At 32.0% G+C, this 18,315-nt stretch overlaps 2 protein-coding genes across 2 annotated transcripts; one reads left to right on the top strand and one right to left on the bottom strand.

Annotated features, from left to right (window-relative positions):
* Positions 1 to 8,560: 8,560 nt before the first annotated feature.
* Positions 8,561 to 10,603, top strand: LOC114184659. Its single transcript, XM_028071974.1, has 5 exons — positions 8,561 to 8,608; positions 8,690 to 8,794; positions 9,526 to 10,126; positions 10,189 to 10,329; positions 10,422 to 10,603. The coding sequence occupies exons 1-5, from the start codon at positions 8,561 to 8,563 to the stop codon at positions 10,601 to 10,603; spliced, it is 1,077 nt and encodes a 358-aa protein (XP_027927775.1).
* A 4,520-nt stretch (positions 10,604 to 15,123) lies between these two features.
* Positions 15,124 to 16,298, bottom strand: LOC114184153 (protein DOG1-like 4). The gene is made up of 2 exons (XM_028071412.1): positions 15,881 to 16,298; positions 15,124 to 15,553 (listed from the first exon to the last, which is right to left on the bottom strand). The coding sequence occupies exons 1-2, from the start codon at positions 16,256 to 16,258 to the stop codon at positions 15,287 to 15,289; spliced, it is 645 nt and encodes a 214-aa protein (XP_027927213.1). The 5' UTR covers positions 16,259 to 16,298; the 3' UTR covers positions 15,124 to 15,286.
* Positions 16,299 to 18,315: the final 2,017 nt, after the last annotated feature.

The following is an 18,315-nucleotide window of genomic DNA, read 5'->3' as shown; positions in this document are numbered from 1 at the left end:
ATGTTTTTATGAGAAATATTCAACTACCTAATCACTTCCCAAAGTAACTTTTGAGGTTCATAATAGATCATTAGAAGTGGAATATGGATCCATATGTCTGGTAAAACGAGATCAATTTTTATGGTTGTAGGTCCAGTTCTAGGCCCCTAGTGTCTGTATTGTTTGTTGAGTTTATTAAGATTGATATTTAAGGCTTATAAAGATCCCATCCTTTCATATGTACTTGCATGAGTAGAAGAAGAACATGCTTAGTGAGAGTTGTTCAGAATATTATTGGTGGATCTTCTAAAGATTGACTTATGGATAATTTATATTAGTATCTTTAGTAGATATTAACAATATAGACAATCTTCTATACTGATCTAGAACTATTAATATTATACAAGTACATATTTTTGTAATATTTCATGAACAATTACAAAGATGTAAACTATTGATATATATATATATATATATATATATATATATATATATATATATATATATATATATATATGGATATGAAGTTATGTTATTGTTAGTGTCCTCTCAAGGAAAATCTTAATGTACAAAAGAAAAAAAAATTAATTCTATCTTTTTATCAAGTAATAATTATCTAACATAGTAGTCGGGGATTTGCACTATTATTCTATATCAAGATCTCCTTTTTTGGTGGATCAAAGGACATGTGGCATGTCACACTTTACACATTGTAGCATGTGCTAAATGTGTTTAAGTGTAAGAAGCTTGAATTCGCCCAAGGCTAAGCTCAATGAGACTGAGGGCAACTTGCACTTAGTCTTGGTGAATTTTGATCCATTCCATGCTAATACACATTATTAAAAGATGGTCCAATTACATTGGCCAAACTACAAATTAATCAAAATTAGCAATCTAAATCTTAATGTCTTCCTTGGCCAATTTAAGAAAACAATTGGGTGGCTTTGGACTTCAAGAGATAATTTGAGATTCACCCTCTTATTGAATTCTCTTAAGCATTCTTCTAGTGATTAGGCCAATTGGGCTTGGGCCCAAGTCATCACAGAGCAGGGGAAGTCAGTGTATTGGTATGTAGGCAAGGACGCTTAATCTTAGGTAGAAAGGAATATAACGATCCTCGACATTTACTATATAGCATTCATGAGGCATATCAGTATTGATTAAAAGAATAAGAATGGTATGCGAATTATCACTTTCCTACATACACTCCACATTGAAGTATTATTAAATTGAGGGTCAGAGTGCCTCTAGGTACCCACCTCCGCAGTGAGCACCAGAAGCAGTCCAAAGGTGAATTCCAGAGAGAATAGGCAGACGATTGGAGGCGAATTCCAGAGAGAATAGGCGGAAGATTGGAGGCTCTTGAGATCGCTTGATTCCATACAAGAATAATCAATTAATCTTTTTATATTTTATATTTAATATATGATAATTTCTTGTTTTACTTGTTCTAAAACTATGTGTAGTTAATACTACAATAAATAAATAAATAAATATATAAATATATATATATATATATATATATATATATATTCATATTCGTTTCAAATATATTATAATTATTTCGTACTTGACGAAAGTCATATAAAATATTTGTGTCAACAAATAAGACGTGAAGTAATAACGTAGAACTTCGTTTCCCACGTAAAAAATACTCCTAAAATATTTGTTGCAAAAAATATTTTACATTAGTTTAATAAAGTGCAACTAAATACTTTATAATTTAGTTTAAAGACTAAACACAATATTTTATAATAGAATGAGAAAAAAAAATCATCTTTTTATATTTAATATTTAATGTATGATATTTTCTTTTTTATCTAATATGGTTTGAAAACTATTTATAATTAATCTAATTACAATTTCACAATGAGAGAGAAACTTTATAAAAAAATTAAAGTAAACCCATAAATTTATGTTATGGATTCTTAACAATAAAAAAGAGAGAGTCATAACTTAAAGTTTTACTTGAGAAAATTGTCATAAATCAATTTTTGTTAAAAATTAGACATTTTTGTTTCTTCAAAATACACTTTGTTATCACTAAAGAAAGTTTACAATAAAGGAGTTATGAGTTTTAACTTTTATCGTTGATAATTTCAAAGTTCTTACATGTACCATTCAAGGAATAACCGACTTCAAGATCATTTTGATTCCGATTCAATAAAGATTTATCACAAAAGCGATGAGTTTCATTAAAGATCTGTCATGGATCGAGGTGACCTTCCAAGATTTAGGCCAACCACAAGTTGGGTAGAAGACCGACCTTATATATGTAATAAGCAACCCATTCCTAAGAGCTACAAATAAAATTGTGGGCCGACCTTGAAGTAAAAAGTGGGTTGGCGTCAGTCAACCTAAGACCTCCCGACAAACACAAAGCTGAATGGAGAGGTAGGCACTGAGCCGATCTTGAAGAAGGAAATAAGATGACATTGTTTCGGTCATTTGTTCTAGAAACCTTTAAGCATGTAAATCGTACTTTTGTAACATTAATTTTCTACCCACTAGCTAGTCGTACTGTTAATTGTAACAGGATCCCCCCACTCCCAAGTTTTAAAGGGAGGTGGGAATTAGGGATGTAAACAACATTTTTCTTGCTTATAAATGTGAAGGTACATCCTAAAGAGGAGGACAAAATTTTTCTTGGGCTAATGTCCCACTTAGTTATTAAAATCACAATCTATTTTTTAGTTCCCCAATTGACTAGCTGATTTAGTTACAAGAATAGATTGGCGCCCACCATGGGGCTCGGTAAACTGAGGTCCCAAAAACACTCAACATGAAAAATTCACGACAATAAAGTAGCCGATGATGGAAGCGTCAATGGCTGAGTTGGGAAGGGAGAAGAGACAACAAAAGGTATTTCGATTGTCGACAATGAGGGCTCTTTGTGACCTTTAGTGAGGTTTCGACTCCAAACTCTAGAAACGATGATGATCTTAATGAATCAACTAACAGAGAAGGAAATTGTTTGATGTTATCTTAGTTCTGGCATTAATATCGGAGATGGTGTGGCCTATATCTAAATTGACTAACTTCAAGCTCGACTTGGGGGGTAGAGACGTTAGCTTAAAGCGACATTCCAACTCAATTGAAAAGCCCCTACTAAAACCAAAAATTCTTGACGCAGGTCGGCCCTTGCTAAACCAAAAATTCTCGACACAAGTAGGCTCCAGCTAAACCAAAAATACCTTACGCAAGTCAGCCTCTGCTAAACCAAAAATTCCTGTTGCAGGTTGACCCTTGCTAAACCAAAAATTCCTGACGCAAGTCAGCTTCTGCTAAACCAAAAATTCCTGACACAAATCAACCATGCTAAACTAAAAATGCTTGACCAAGTCGGTACTTTATATAGGATGCGTCCTATAGAGTTAAGTATACTTCAAACAAGCAGTATTCAACACTGCAAAAAGACCTACATCGGAGATATGGCAAGGAAACCGCTTTAAAATAATGGTATTTTAAGTATATGAATGTGAAGGGCTTATGTCTAGAGCTTTGAGGACTAATCAATTATCTCTACTATTTGTCACACTCGACCTATGGTCGAACTAGTTTTTTATTAAAATGTTATTTGCATGCAATGAGCTTATGATAAAGAGGGCTCCTTAGTTTATTTAATGTCTCATCGGATCAAAGCCAAGGTAAGTCCTATATGAGTTTATACATTGTTATAATAAGCCGAGCTCCTCATTATTTATCTTCAACTGAGGTATAAGCTTCGTATATTGTTGTAATTATGTTTTTTATATTCTCATATTGAGGGCTCATAAAGTTCGTTGATCCCAAATTATAAACTTGTCATTTGTATTATTTTTCTTATCATTATGGCCTTATGAATTATCAATTTTACAACACAATAAAAGAAACTCAAGCTCGGCTTGGGGACGGGAAAGACTCATTAAAGCAACAACCTTAAGCTTGGCTTGAGGGAGGGAAGACCCGTTGAAGCAATAACTCTAAGCTCGACTTCGGGATGAGGAAGACCCGTTAAAGCAACAACCTAAAGCTTGGCTTGGGGGTGGGGAAGACCCACTAAAGTAACAACCTCAAGCTCGACTTGATGGTGAGAAGACCCGTTGAAGCAATAACTCTAATCTCGACTTGGGGACGACGAAGACCTGTTAAAGCAACAACCTAAAGCTCAACTTCGGGTGGGGAATACCCGTTAAACCAACAACCTCAAGCCCAACTTGAGGGTGGGGAAGACTCTCGTTGATGCAACAACTCCAAGCTTGGCTTGAGGACCGAGAAGACCCATTAAAGCTACAACACCAAGCTCGACTTAACATGGGGAAGACCTGTTAAAGCTACAACTTCAAGCTCTGCTTGGGGAGGTAGGGAAGACCCATTAAAACAGTAACTCCAAGCTCGGTTTGAGGGCAGGGACGCTCGTTCAAAGCAACTAACTCAACAAACTAAGGGTTGTTATTGGTCAACTAAAACAAAACCAAAATATTGTTTATTATATAGGTAAGTAAATCAAGCTATAAATTATTAGGCAGCTAGAGACAAACATCAAATTTAGCAAAAGGGTCGAAACTTACCTAAAGATAATGTGAGAAAAAGTGAAGATCCAACCAATACTAGAAGAAGGTGGACGGTTTATGAAAACCTTTCATCCCAGCAAGTTGAGGACTTAAGGTTGAAGGGTTATGTATCATTTAGGGAATGACCGACCTCAACATGATCATTTGATGATGACCCGATAAAGATTTGTCATGAAACAACGAGTTTCATTAAAGATCCATCACGAGCCGAGGTGACCGTCCAGGATTTGGGCCGACCCTAAGGTGGATAGAAGGTCGACCTTATATATGTAATAACCAAGTTATTCTTAAGTGCGACCATCAGGATTGTGGGCCAACCTCAAAGTAGGAAGTGGACCGGCATTAGTCAGCCAAAAATCTCCCCCACTAGCACGAAACTGAATGGCGAGGTAGGCGTTGCACCGATCTCAGAGTAGGAAATTGGTTGACGCCCAAGATCTCCCTACAAGCATGAAGTTGAATGGAGTTATAGGCGCTAGGCCGACCTCAAAGTAGGAAGTGGCCAACATCAATTAGCCCCCCCCCCCCCAAGCACGAAGTTGAAGGGAGTAATAGGCGCTGGGCCGATCTTGAAGAAGGAAATAAGATCACATTATTTCAGTCATTTGTTCTAGAAACCTTTGAACGTGTAAATCGTACTTTCTAATGTTAATTTTCTACCCATTAACTAGCCATACTATCAATTGCAACAGGAATACCCACTCCCGAGTCTTAAGGAGAGATGGGAATCTAGGATGTAAACAACATTTTTCCTGCTTATAAATACGAAGGTCCATCCCAAAGAGGAGGACAAACTTTTTCCTAGGCTAATGTCCCACTTTGTTGTTAAAATAACAATATATTTTCAGCTCCCCCAATTGACTAGCTAGTTTAGTTACGGGAACATTACCTAACTTTAATGAATTAATTATATCAACTAAAAATTTGATTGAATATTATGAAAATATATTAATTAAACTTTCCAGCCATATATAGTTTATGAATTTTTGTATATTTTTTTATTATTTTAGATTGATTTTTTGTTTAAAATAAAAAATATGTAAGAGTACATTTATTTGAGTTTTTTTTTTTACTTAAAAACTCAATTTTTTTTTTCATTTAAGTATCATTTTCACGTTTTACTTATTTAGTTGAGCATGCACAAGTGTTTTTTCTTTCTTGTAAATAGGACTTTGATATTTTAAGTTAAGTTATGGAAATCATGAGTATTTTGTATTATTTTGACAATACTTATTCATTTCCAATGTTTTGATTTTAAAAAATAATTATGAGTTTTGATAGATTAATAATATACCAACATTTTATTGTTTTGGACGAAATCATTTATAGCAATGTTATTTTATTGTATATACTTAAGGAATAAAATTGAAAACCTATAACTTTGTGTTAAGAGAACCGTTTCTAATTAGTTATAACATTGGTTCTGCAAAATAAACTTATCTTGTATCCATTTTTACATTCATTTATGTTATAATTTAGATTTGAAAGGAGTATGTAGAAATTAGGTGGAAAGAAATAGTTTCAGTCAGAAGATAAAATGAAAGATAAAATTAAGGTTATAGGAGAATATAAAATGAAAGATAAAATTAAGGTTATAGGAGAATACATGGACAATAGATTCTTTAGATGCATACACAATTGAAGAGGGCTATGCTATACATGTGTAAGGGTGTTTGCTCACCACGAGTTGAGTAAAAGAGAGTCACTTAAACCTGGTTCTCTGTTTGATGAGTAAAAAATTTTGTAGTCTACCTCGATCTGCCATAAATTGGTGAGTTATAGGTGGACTCACTTACGAATATTAAGTTTTTGTAATTTTTTTATATTTTTATTGTAGTGCAATAAAAGTAGATTAACTTGATTCATTTTATTTATAGTAATACAATTACAATATTTACCTAATTCTCCAAATATTATTATAAAGAAAGTAGTTAAAAATTAAAGTACCAACATAGATAACCTGACAATATGTTATTATCGTCTAATTTGTCATCACACTCATCATAAAAATGTAGTAGAATATAAACATTGTCATAATGTTAAAATGAGTCTTAATCTTCTTTCTTAACTTATCTTCCCATGTCTTTCTAGGATTATGCTTTTAACACTACTATTTATATTATTAACATACTTCATTCTTTTGTTGTTCCTCCTTCTATCCCACATTTCATTCTCTTTTACAAAGATATAAACTATAGTTCTTTTCAAAATATTTTGTTATACTTGCTATCCCCATAATACTTGTCCCTATAATACTAGTAAATTGCAATATCATTATACTACAACTTATTCCTTTTATCACAAAGGTTAGAAGTGTCTTAATTCAAATCAGAAGATATCTTTATTTTTAAGGATGTTGTATTTGATGAAAACACCTTTTCGTTTGCCAGTCAAAAACAAACTCCTATGTTGTCCTATTCACCTTTCCAAATTCTTTCTTTTAGAATCATTCCCTTTATTGTCGACTCTCCCACTTAGCATGCTACTCAAGAATCACATGTTGTTGATACTCCCACTATATGTAATTCTTCAATTAAACCTAACCTTCTAGTTCCTATTGTTTCTTCATCTCTTAGACCCATTCATCACATGAAAACATAGTTCAAATTTAGTATTGTTAAACCATGTTACTGTTTTACTTTACTTCTTGTCAAGCGAGCATCCTTTCCTCTTTGGCCCAAAGTCATGAAAGACAAATATGATGTTTTAATAGCTAGTAATAGATGTTCTCTTACTATTCTTCTTATTGGCCAAACTATTATAGATTAAAAATGGGTGTTTCACATTAAAGAATATCCAAATGGTACTTTAACAGTTACAATGGTCATTTTGTGGCTAAAGAGTTTCTTAAAAGTTTTAAGTGTGACTATTATGACCTTTTCTTCAATTGCAAAGCTTATTAATAAATGTTTGTTATTTCCTCACTTTAGCCTTTCCAAACAACATTATATTCAACAAATTGATATCGATAATGGTTTCTTAAATGGAATTCTAGGAGATGTTTACATGGCTCAATCCCTTGGCTTTGAATTTGAAATTTTACTCTTATATGTAAACTTCAATAGTCCATATATGGCTTAAACAGGTCCAACGAGCTTGGTGTAACAGACTTACCACCGCCAAATTGTTGTGAATATTGTCTTTAGGGGCAAAATTACAAATTTGGGTTACTTTAAAGTTTAATTTACAAATCTGGGTTAGTTGACTAAAATATTACACGAGAAGGGTGAAGTCGTCATGGTGGGTAACGACACATAAGGTGAAATCGTTAGGAGTGACACTGTTTTCTTTTAAAATTTTTAAAAAGCAAAAAATGTTAGGAGTGGTAACGACATCAAGAATGGAAATCATTAAGAAAGGAACCGACTTCACGTGAAACCATTTTGGATCCTAACGGTTTTGGTTTTTAATTTTTTTTTATATTTTCACTTTTTTTATTACAGGGTAAATTCATTAAATAATACGACATACAGTTTTATATTTTATGTTTATTAGCATTCAAAAAATAATGTAGTTGGCACGTTTTACTAAAATAATATGTTTTGGAGTATTATATTATTTGAGTTTTAAACTAAAAAATGTAATACTCATACTATTTTTTTAATTTTTTAATGTTTAAGCTTTTTTAATTTGCAGGCGCATTTTTTACTAAAAACGTTAGAAAATTAATTAAAAAAACACAAAAAAAATCTGAAAATTAATAATATAAAATAGTTTTATATTAAAGTTGAAATATAATATTTAAATACATCATCTAAGACTTCCAGTGCCACATGGAGGTCGTGTTCGTGGTCTGATCGGTCGTTTGGGTGGTTGGTGTTAGTGTTGTTCATCCTCGTCTTCACTGTCATCTTCACCCTGTTGCGGTGGAGGAAAAAAGGATCTTTGAAAAGTCGGTGGTGGAGGATAGAAAAGCATTGATGATGATGGTCCTGGATTATATGCAGACGGTGGTGTCATAGTTGACGTGCCAAACATGTGTGATGGTCCAACACCATAGATTGAGTAAGACAAAAAGAATCCGTATGATGAAGGAACTTGTTGGAAGTAGGTGTTTGATGGATTGCCATGTTGAGGTTGGGAATATCCGAACATTTCACCATGACCCATAGACGACTGACCAAAAAATTGATGCGAATGATGTACAAAATCTGCAGAAGACCCTAGATGGGGTGGGTAGAGTTGTGAAAAAGGCTGATAGGGATGTGAAGGAGGTTGAGAAGGTTCTTGTGGAGTATCATACTGTTAACAAAAGTAATATGGTTATTGATATGAATAAGAACTACTGATAAATAAATCTTGTAATGAAGGAAAACTAACCTCATCGTCGGAAGATTGTACAGATGGAGATATGTAGCGGATAGTGTGGTTTATGTACCACTACATATACGCTGAACTATCATGCAAATGGCTGTTTGCGGTGAATAATACACCTTGAATGACACGATTATGTTGATCATTCCATATTGCAATCCAGTGTTGATGATTTGTCGGTCAATCTCTATCATTTCTCCCTCTTAAATCGTCCTTGTGAACTTGGTCAAGGTTAACCGAGTTAGATGGGATATTTTGTCTTAAACCAAATTGTCTCATGACCCAATCTGCCTGTTGGAATTCAACCGTCGCAAAGCATATCACAGGTACTGTTGCTCTTGATACTGAAGGGATATCAATGACAATCAACCGACTTATTTGATGTTGCCTATAAGGTGTCCACAAGAACTGAAACAAAATGGAACCCATTAAAAATGCTAATGAAAATAACATTGTAATAATATACTAAAGTTTAACAAGTACCTGTTTGGTACGTAGTTGATCAAAAGTACGACAGAATTGACTAACTGGAATAGAACTAGGATTTGTCCGATGCGTCTCATTTATCAAACAGTACCATGTTGATAACAGGTACATATATACAGTTGTTGAGAGCAAATCTGATTATTATATATGTCGATGTGTCGACTATAACAAAGGTTGTCAATGGCGACTACAGGCTGCTTATAGCAAACATAGTTTAAAGTGGGAAATAAGGAAAATCGATGCACTTCAAACGTGCTTGTCTACAAATGTATCTCCTGATCATACGAATCTTGATTCCAACCAAATTGCTTCCATTGTGTTTCATTGTGTGAAGACAAACCCTTCCATACCAATCAAAAGTGTGATCTCCAAAATTTCTAATCGTTTTGGGTATTCAGTTTCATATCAAAAAGCTTGGAATGCTAAACAGAAGGTGTTGGCTAAAGCATTTGGAGATTGGGAAGACTTGTACAACGAACTTCCAAGGTGGTTTGAAGCTGTTCAACAAACCAACCCAGGCACAATAATTAAATACATTAGTTCTCCCATTGTAGTTAAAGGTCAATTTGACCCTTTTTCTTATATTTTGGAACGCGTATTTTGGGCTTTTGGACCATGCATCCAAGGGTTTAATTATTGTAAGCCAATTGTACAAGGGAATGGCACATTTCTCACAAGGATATATCAAGGGACATTGCTCACAACACTAGCTCAAGATGAGACTCGTAACATTTTTCCTTTGGCCTTCGCGATAGTTGAAGGTGAGACAAGAGAGGCTCTAATATGGTTTTTCAGCTATTACGGGAGCACGTAACCCCTTAATCAAACCTTTGCTTGATAATAGATAGAGGAAAAGGTATATTAGCAGCCCTACGATCTGAACAAGTTCGATGGGAAGGAGAAGGGCTTCAATCTGTATATTTCATACGTCATATCGCTTCGAATTTCAATAAGAGGTTCAAAAACCAAGATTTGAAGAACCGATTACTTAACATGGGTAATAAATTTACACTATCATTCTTAATTCTTACTTGTTCATTCACAACTATATTTCAAATTAAACAAAGGTATTCACCTGCATTGTCACAGCTTACGAGGTCAAACAACCTATATTCAATGCAAAATTGTCAGCATTGAGATCTCATTCATCTGAAGTGGCTTCTTGGGACAGGATACCATTACAAAAGTGGACTCAGGCATACGATGGTAGTAGTAGATTCGGTCACATGACAACAAACTTGGCTGAATGCATGAATTCTATTCTAAAATGAGCTCGTTCATTACCAATTTGTGCTCTAATTAAGACAACATTTGAAAGGACTGCATCATGGTTTGTTGAGCGAGGCATGAAGGCATATTTGATGTTACAAGGAGGACATCAATACCTAGAAAACATAACTGCTATTATTAGAAAAAATCAACAACAAGCACGCATGTGTAAGGTGCGCAAATGTTCAAGACAATTTTGAATTTCAGGTTCAAGAGATGTTTTCTCCACATGATCACCGCCAACCAATGTCTTTGATAGTTAAATTAAATGAATAATGGTGTGACTGTGGTCATTTCCAAGCTCTCCGACTACCTTGTCAACACGTAATAGTTGTATGCTCTTTCTCCCATTTAGATCTAACCACATACATTCATCTTGTTTATAGCCTCAACACCATCAACAAGGCATATATGAACTTCAATTGCATCCGGTTAAGAATAAAGATTATTGGTCTACATACACCGAACCTAATTTCATTCCAGACCCACACACGCGCCACACTGCACTAGGAAGACCTACAACTAACCGTATCCATAATGAAATGGACCAAGCCTATCCAAATAAAGGGACTAAATGTTCATATTGCATAAATGAAGGACATCACAGGGAAAATTGTCCATATCGTCATTAGTTTTTGCTAACTCTAATTTTAGATTTTCGTATAGGATGAATTTCACATCCTGATTGTAATTTTTCATTATCTAATTAAATGTATCACCTTGCTATTTCTAATTTTATAAAAAATATTGCACATTTTATTATTTATAGAATACTTTAGGAATAATTAAAATTTAATCAACTTAGGAATTAAAATAAAATAATAAACGAAATATTACACAAAATTAATATAACAAATCTCGTTATTTTATATCGGTAACGACTTATTTTGCTATTACGTATAAATGATCATGCTAAAAGAAATTATTACATTTTTTTTATTAGAAATTTGCATAAATATTTTATCAAAATAAAAAAAAAGTATTACAATTTTTAGTTTTTTCCTAAAAGAAACTTTAACAATATAATATATAGTTCTGCGAAGACGTGACAACTACAAACCAAAACTGTCTATATAATAAAAAAACTTAAATATAATTGAAAAAATTTAAAAACCAAAACCGTCAGGATCCAAAACGTTTTACTTGAAATCGGTTTTAATCCTAACGACTTCTACTGCTGAAGTCGTTACCATTTATAACGTTTTTTGCTTTTTAAATTTTTTAAAAGAAGACTGTGCCACTCCTAACGACTTTATTTGTGTTGTTACATGAAGACTTAACCCATCTCGTGTAATATATTAGTCAGCTGACTCAGATTTGTAAATTAATTTTCAAAGTGACCCAAATATGTAATTTTGCCGTTAGGTGCAACTCCCTCTCTCTATTTCATTATGTTATCTTTAAATTACATTATTTTTTTCTCTCAAACAATTTGGTCATCTTGTATATTAGGAGTTGAGGTAAAACATCTCAACGATGGTTCTCTTATTCTTTCTTAAATAAAATACATTCTTGATTTGTTTAAAAAAGTTGGAATGTGAGTAGCTAAGGACATCTCCACTCCTATCCATAGAAGCTTGAAACTTTCTAGGTATGACTCTGAATACATGGATGAACCTACTATATATATCAATTGTTGGTACTTTACAACATATAACAAATATCTAGTTCTGAAATTGGTTATAATATAAATAATATTTGTCAATTCATGGCACAGCCTTTGTTAAAACACTAGAAAAATTTAAAATGCATATGATGTTATCTAAAGGTGTATCTATGGTTTACATCTTCAACCTACAGCTACTTTGGACAGGTACAACTTAATTGTTTACTGTGATTCAAATTGAACCTTGACCACAGAAAATCCACTTTTGGTACTATTATTTGGGAATACTTTGATTTTTTTTAGTGGTTTAAAATGCAAACTTTGGTTACTCAATCAAAGCAGAATACAAAGGTTTTGTTATCATTGCATCACTCATTAATTGTCACTCACATTCCCACAAGTGATCAAGTTGTTGATACAGTTACCAAGCCTCTCTCTTATGCTCAATTTTTCTTCTTATGTTACAAACTGAATATTATTAATTATTTTCAATAACATTGTGTTTTAGAGAGATTGTTAATGTATATAGATTTTTGTTTAATTAGAATCTATTTTGTTAAATAGGTTAGTTTGTTACATAACCTTTGTGATTCTATCACTCTTTCCAATCTTTAAACTTTTTGATTCTATCATTCTTTTCAATCTTTGAACTTTTTGTAACACAACAAGAAAACAATTAATTATCCACCTTAAAAAGGAGTCGGTTTAAAAATGACTCAAATAACGTTAATTTATTCAACTCTTCTAATCCGTTTTAAAGTAAAATATAAATTATAAAATGGGTCGAGCCTACTCTAAACCGTCACAAACATTAAATAAATAAAATTACATGATATTAATAAAACTGTAAAACATTTTTATAAATTTAAATAAGTAATAATATTAATAGCTTCCCACCAGCGGATTTCATAAAATAGTATACTAGTTCTTAGTTTTCCTGTCATCCATGTGAAAGTATGAAAAAGAAATTAAATACATTTAATGATTTTATCGATGAGCATTGGTTATTGCAAAGCATCGGTTATTTTCAATATATATTAAAAATTAATTAATTAAATATTTTGTAAGTGTCAGATAGACTTTATGAATGATATTTTCTTAATATTAAATAGTTAGCGAGGGCTCAGCCCACGCTAGTATGAATACTTTTTGAAAAGTATAAAAATACTAGTAAGATTTGACATGTATGGATGCTGCAAAAAAATAGCGTGGGTCTATCCCTTGATATTTGAGTCGGATACAACAACCCATTCTAAAATGCTTTAGCTTCTATATTTTCATTTTGGGTGCATTTTTTTTGAAGTTAAAAGATGTTTTTCTTGTAGTATGATAAGATCAAGAATTATTTTCTTTCTCCTTTGTTCTCATATCATTTTTTTGAATTTTCTTTCTCCTTTATTCTCATATCATTTTTTTTGATGAGGTGTATTTTATTTTGTTTACACATTTGAAATTAATTTCTGTCACAAAACAACAACATTGAAAAGATGATTCTTAATTGTTTTTGTCTAGTTTGGAAAGTAATATAGAGGGTAATTTTAAATGGAGTGCCAACTAAACTCAAATTAAGTAGTAAGGTATTTCAATGGAACAAGATATGTGTTATGTGTGACAAATCAAATAAAATAATGAGTCACCTTTTTTTGTAAAACTAAACTCGAGTGTCCAAACTTCTCGTATTGGAATTGAGTATTTTACCTATTAATTTGCATAAGTTTTATTGTGTAAATGAATATAAGATATCCCACTAAATTAAGAAGAGTAAGAATAAAAAGGGTAATATAAAGGCCTTTAATAATAAAGTTATGGAAAATTTGTATGAGACAAGTTAGTTGTTTCTTGTTTCTTATTAGCGCATGTTACTCTTTCTAAAATTTAGTGCAGTTATGGAGATATGGTACAACCTTCACATCACACAAAAACATGTAATATAAAATGTTGTATTTGCACTTTTAAGATTGTGTGTGAAAAAGATTTTACTTTTTGTAATTAATTTATATTAGATTATTAATAGTAAAAAGTTTATATTATATTATTAATAATAAAAATGTTTATATTTATTTATATATTTTTATGATAATAAAAAAATAAAATTGTTATTATTATTATTATTATTATAAAATAATTTTTATTTATTTTGTAATAAAAGGATTTTGTTTAAAGAAATATATAAAAAAGTTATATTTAAAATACAGTCACTCAAATGTAAAATTGACATAAAATATAAAATTGATAAAATACTACATTTAATTTAATATATATATATATATATATATTTAAAAATAAAATTGAAAAAAATATATAAACATGTAAATTGACAAGAAAATCTAATTAAAGTGACGAATTATCATAATTATGGTAAAAATTAAGTGTAAGGGGATAGAGTATCCCAACTATTTCATTTATAAAATATATAATATACTTTGCTATAAAAAATTGTATACACTATATCAATTATTTGTTATAATAAATTAAATAAATGATTTATGTAACTAATAGTAATCAATTATTTATTTATGTTATAATTAATGTATACAAATTATATCCATATGAAGTACTAATCTATACTATAACCTATATGAAAATTTGACTAACAACAGAGTAGTATTCAGAATTTACATTATAATTTTAGATTATAATTTATGTATACTTTTTCTTTAATATCTATGTTTCTCATCCTTTAAATAAATAAATAAAAAAATTAAACGAGCCAAATCAAATATATATATATATATATATATATATATATATTTATATATTTCTCAACAAAATAAATTCTAATATTCATTAAAAATAATAAATACTACAATCTATTACTTATTATATTTAAATATCCATAAAAGTTAAATCAAAGTCATGAAAAGTGAACCAGATTAAATACTACACATAATTACCAATCCCTAACAAATAATAATATATAAGAAAATAGCACCCCATATTATTAAGCAACACATGGAATTTAAGTCTTATATAGTCTGACTGCATGTGAATTTATGGCACATAAGTTTAAATTTTGTTCCATAGAGTGATAAAAGCTGATGAAATTTGAAAAGCAAAAGGGAAATTGTGACCTAAGAAGTCAATTTCTTCTTGAGTCGTGAATGAGTCCCCAATTGTGAATCCCAATGAGTAACTCTCCTGAGGCAATCAAGAATTCCATAGCCTGCTGCCTTGAAAGCAACCTCACCACACCCTGCAGCGTTTTCAGCCGTAGATCATCTGCTCTCTTTATGATAAGTATCAGCTCTCTGATCTTCTCCTTCATCTCCATCTCACAACCCATCATCTCGCTCGCACTGTTCTGCCACTCTGATAACCCTTCAGTAATCTCATTCTCCTCTCTCACCTTCAAAAAACAATTCAAAAACAACCACCTTCAACAAAACAAAAAAAACAAGAAACCTTCACGTGAACACTACAACATCAAATTTCATTAGACACTGTCTGTCTTCTTGTCTTTGCATCTGTCTCATCTCAATAAACGACAAAATCTTCTGTTACCTTTCTTCTAATCACAGGATTTAAATCTACTCTAGATGGTTAACAATCATCATACAGATTCTTCAATGCAATTATTTATTATTTTGTTTCGATAGAAAATGTTACTTTACCCAGACAAAATTATGAGCAAGATTAAGAATTTAAAAGTGATAAGAGAGAGAGTGTTAGATACAGTATCACACTGAAGATCGCTCATGTAACGAAACTGGGAGGGGTTGAGATCGCCGAGGTCTCCGGTGCGGAGGCCATGGAGGATATCGATGATGTGAGTCTCAAAGAGGAGAGAAGACTCGGTGTAGATGAGGTGGAAGGCGGTGGTGGGGCGCCACCCTGTGATCCAGTGGAGGGAGCGTTCAAGGTTGGTGTTCCACGGCGAGGTGAACATGCTGAGAGGATCCTTGTTCATCGCAATCCATTTTTCTTTGTAGTATTCTCCGTGGTGTCTCAGCACCTTCTCCATGCCTTCATGACTGTGCTCCTCCTTCAGATCCTTCACCATGATCTTCAACTGCAGGAACCAAAATTTGTAGAAGCTGGTGAAAGAAGTCATGGCGAAACTCTTTTGGGTTTGGGTTTGTGAATTTGGCTTTGGTAATAATTTATGGATGTTGTGGTTGTTGGTATCTGAATGAAGATAGGGTTTGAGGTGTCTTCGCATGCATGCAGGTCTTACGTGTTACGTTCCCCGAGCTCAACTTGTCCAACTCTCCTTGACGCAATTCACCACCCAATACTTTTTCTTTTTATTTCCCAAGAATTAATATACGTCCAAAATATATGCTCGATAAAAGCAAAAAGATAAAGTAGAATACGACTAAGAATAAGACTAGGTAATTTTATTCTTTCCATTTTTTAATTTTTTATAATTTTGGTAGAAAATATATATATATATATTTTGAAAATAAACGAGTAAGTGTACCCTATCTTTAAGATACTCGAGTACGTGTATCCTATAGCAATGGAGGAAAGTGATCACACTTGCCTATAACTGTTAACAACTTATTTAAAAAAAAAAAAATATTATTTAAGAGAAATCATGACAACTCAATTGATTCAAATAAAACTGATTTGAATTTTTTTCAGATAAAATATCACGTTTTATAAATTAAAAGATAATTGTAAAAGAATGGACTAAAAAGTAATTCATTATGTACATACAAAAAAATTAACTATAAATTATTATAGAATAAATTTATTAATTTTCATAATCACTATCTTAAAACTATATTGTCATTAATTGTAATTAAATAATAAAAAAATTGTGTACATAAGCCCCATATATATAAAAAAATAATAATATATTTATATTTATTTTACTTTACTTCATTTTAACTATTGAAATTTTATGTTTTCTTCTCTGGTGTGGTATAATTGTGGACAATTTTTTAGGTTTAATTAATCGCAAGGTACCCAGTTTGGTACCAGAATGTCAAATTGGTACCCGCTTTTAAAAAAGTATCAATTGCGTACCCAAATACGTTTAAGTGTATCAATTGGATCCATACCATTAAATTGTGAGAAACGGCGTTAAAAATGAGATGATGTGGCATTTGTGAACAGATACGTGTCAATTTAAAGAGCTGTTGTGGCTGAAAAAATAATTGTACAGTGACGTGGTGGTATATTTAAAAATCAGATTGTGTTGTGCCCTAATTGTAGAATTGGGTTTTCGCTATCATTGTGGTGGGGTTCTTCGTCTGCAGTTCTTCCTCTGCAGTTCTTCCTCTTCTCTTCTTTCTTCAATCATTTTGGTCTTCGTTCTTGATTGGAAGACGTAATTTTTGGTGAATCTACAATGTCTCGCAGTGAAGGCTGTTCGTGCTCTTCGTGGGGTTCGCAGAAGCAAAGTGTGTCCTCCACTGGTGGTTCGTATAGGGTGTTGGGTGAATGTCCTCTTTGCTTTTGTGGGGAGAACGCTGTGTTGAGAGTCGCTAAAACAGTCAGGAATGCCGGCAAATAATTTTGGGGGTGTCCTAAATATAAGGTCGGAGTAGATGTTTGATTTTAATTTAATTTTGATTGAATCTTTATTAATGTTTTTGATGTTCTCTGTTTTTGATTAATGTTTGATTCTTTGTTCTTGCAAACAGCGGAGTGGTGGGAATGAGGTATTTAAAGGGTGCAATTACTTCAAATGGCTGAATGAAGATAATAGAGATGAAAAAGATGCTACCATTGGGAGACAAAGGAGAAAGATTTACACTCTGGAAAAAGCAATTGCGATTTCTGATAGATGGGTTAAAATTTTAAGTGTAATAATAATGTTTTTGCTTTTCGTTAATGTAATTTTAGTTTGTAAGTTAGTTGAAAAGAGTTGCTGAACTGTTGTTAGTATCAGTGGTGTAATGTTGTAATGAATTCTTAATGAACCAATTACAAGTTTGAGTGAACTGACTGTGTTCTATTTATTTGCATTTAACATCATTTGATAATGAAGATAATCTGGAGATGAGAAAGCAAATAATATTAAAGTGGTTCATAATGCCATTTCAGTACATAATACTGTTCTTCAAAAGACCTGAATATGCAAATAACAGCACAAAAGCAAGCTGTTTCCAAAATAACACTATTACATTCTAAGATAACAGCACTGAATTTGTCAAAAAA

Source organism: Vigna unguiculata, chromosome 5 (assembly GCF_004118075.2).
Source record: "Vigna unguiculata cultivar IT97K-499-35 chromosome 5, ASM411807v1, whole genome shotgun sequence".
In the NCBI taxonomy this organism is placed as follows: domain Eukaryota; kingdom Viridiplantae; phylum Streptophyta; class Magnoliopsida; order Fabales; family Fabaceae; genus Vigna; species Vigna unguiculata.
Note: the sequence above shows the minus strand (reverse complement) of the source record. Positions and strands in the feature narration are given on the sequence as shown.

Excerpts from the sequence above, each read along its gene's own strand:
- LOC114184659 (XM_028071974.1), top strand. The coding sequence starts at position 8,561 with ATGAAGGAACTTGTTGGAAGTAGGTGTTTGATGGATTGCCATGTTGAG. Across the intron at positions 8,795-9,525 it reads CTGTTAACAAAAGTAATATG|GCTGCTTATAGCAAACATAG; the intron begins GTTATTGATATG and ends TGGCGACTACAG. Across the intron at positions 10,330-10,421 it reads GAACCGATTACTTAACATGG|CTTACGAGGTCAAACAACCT; the intron begins GTAATAAATTTA and ends GCATTGTCACAG.
- LOC114184153 (XM_028071412.1), bottom strand. The coding sequence starts at position 16,258 with ATGACTTCTTTCACCAGCTTCTACAAATTTTGGTTCCTGCAGTTGAAG. Across the intron at positions 15,554-15,880 it reads GCGATCTTCAGTGTGATACT|GTGAGAGAGGAGAATGAGAT; the intron begins GTATCTAACACT and ends TGTTTTTTGAAG.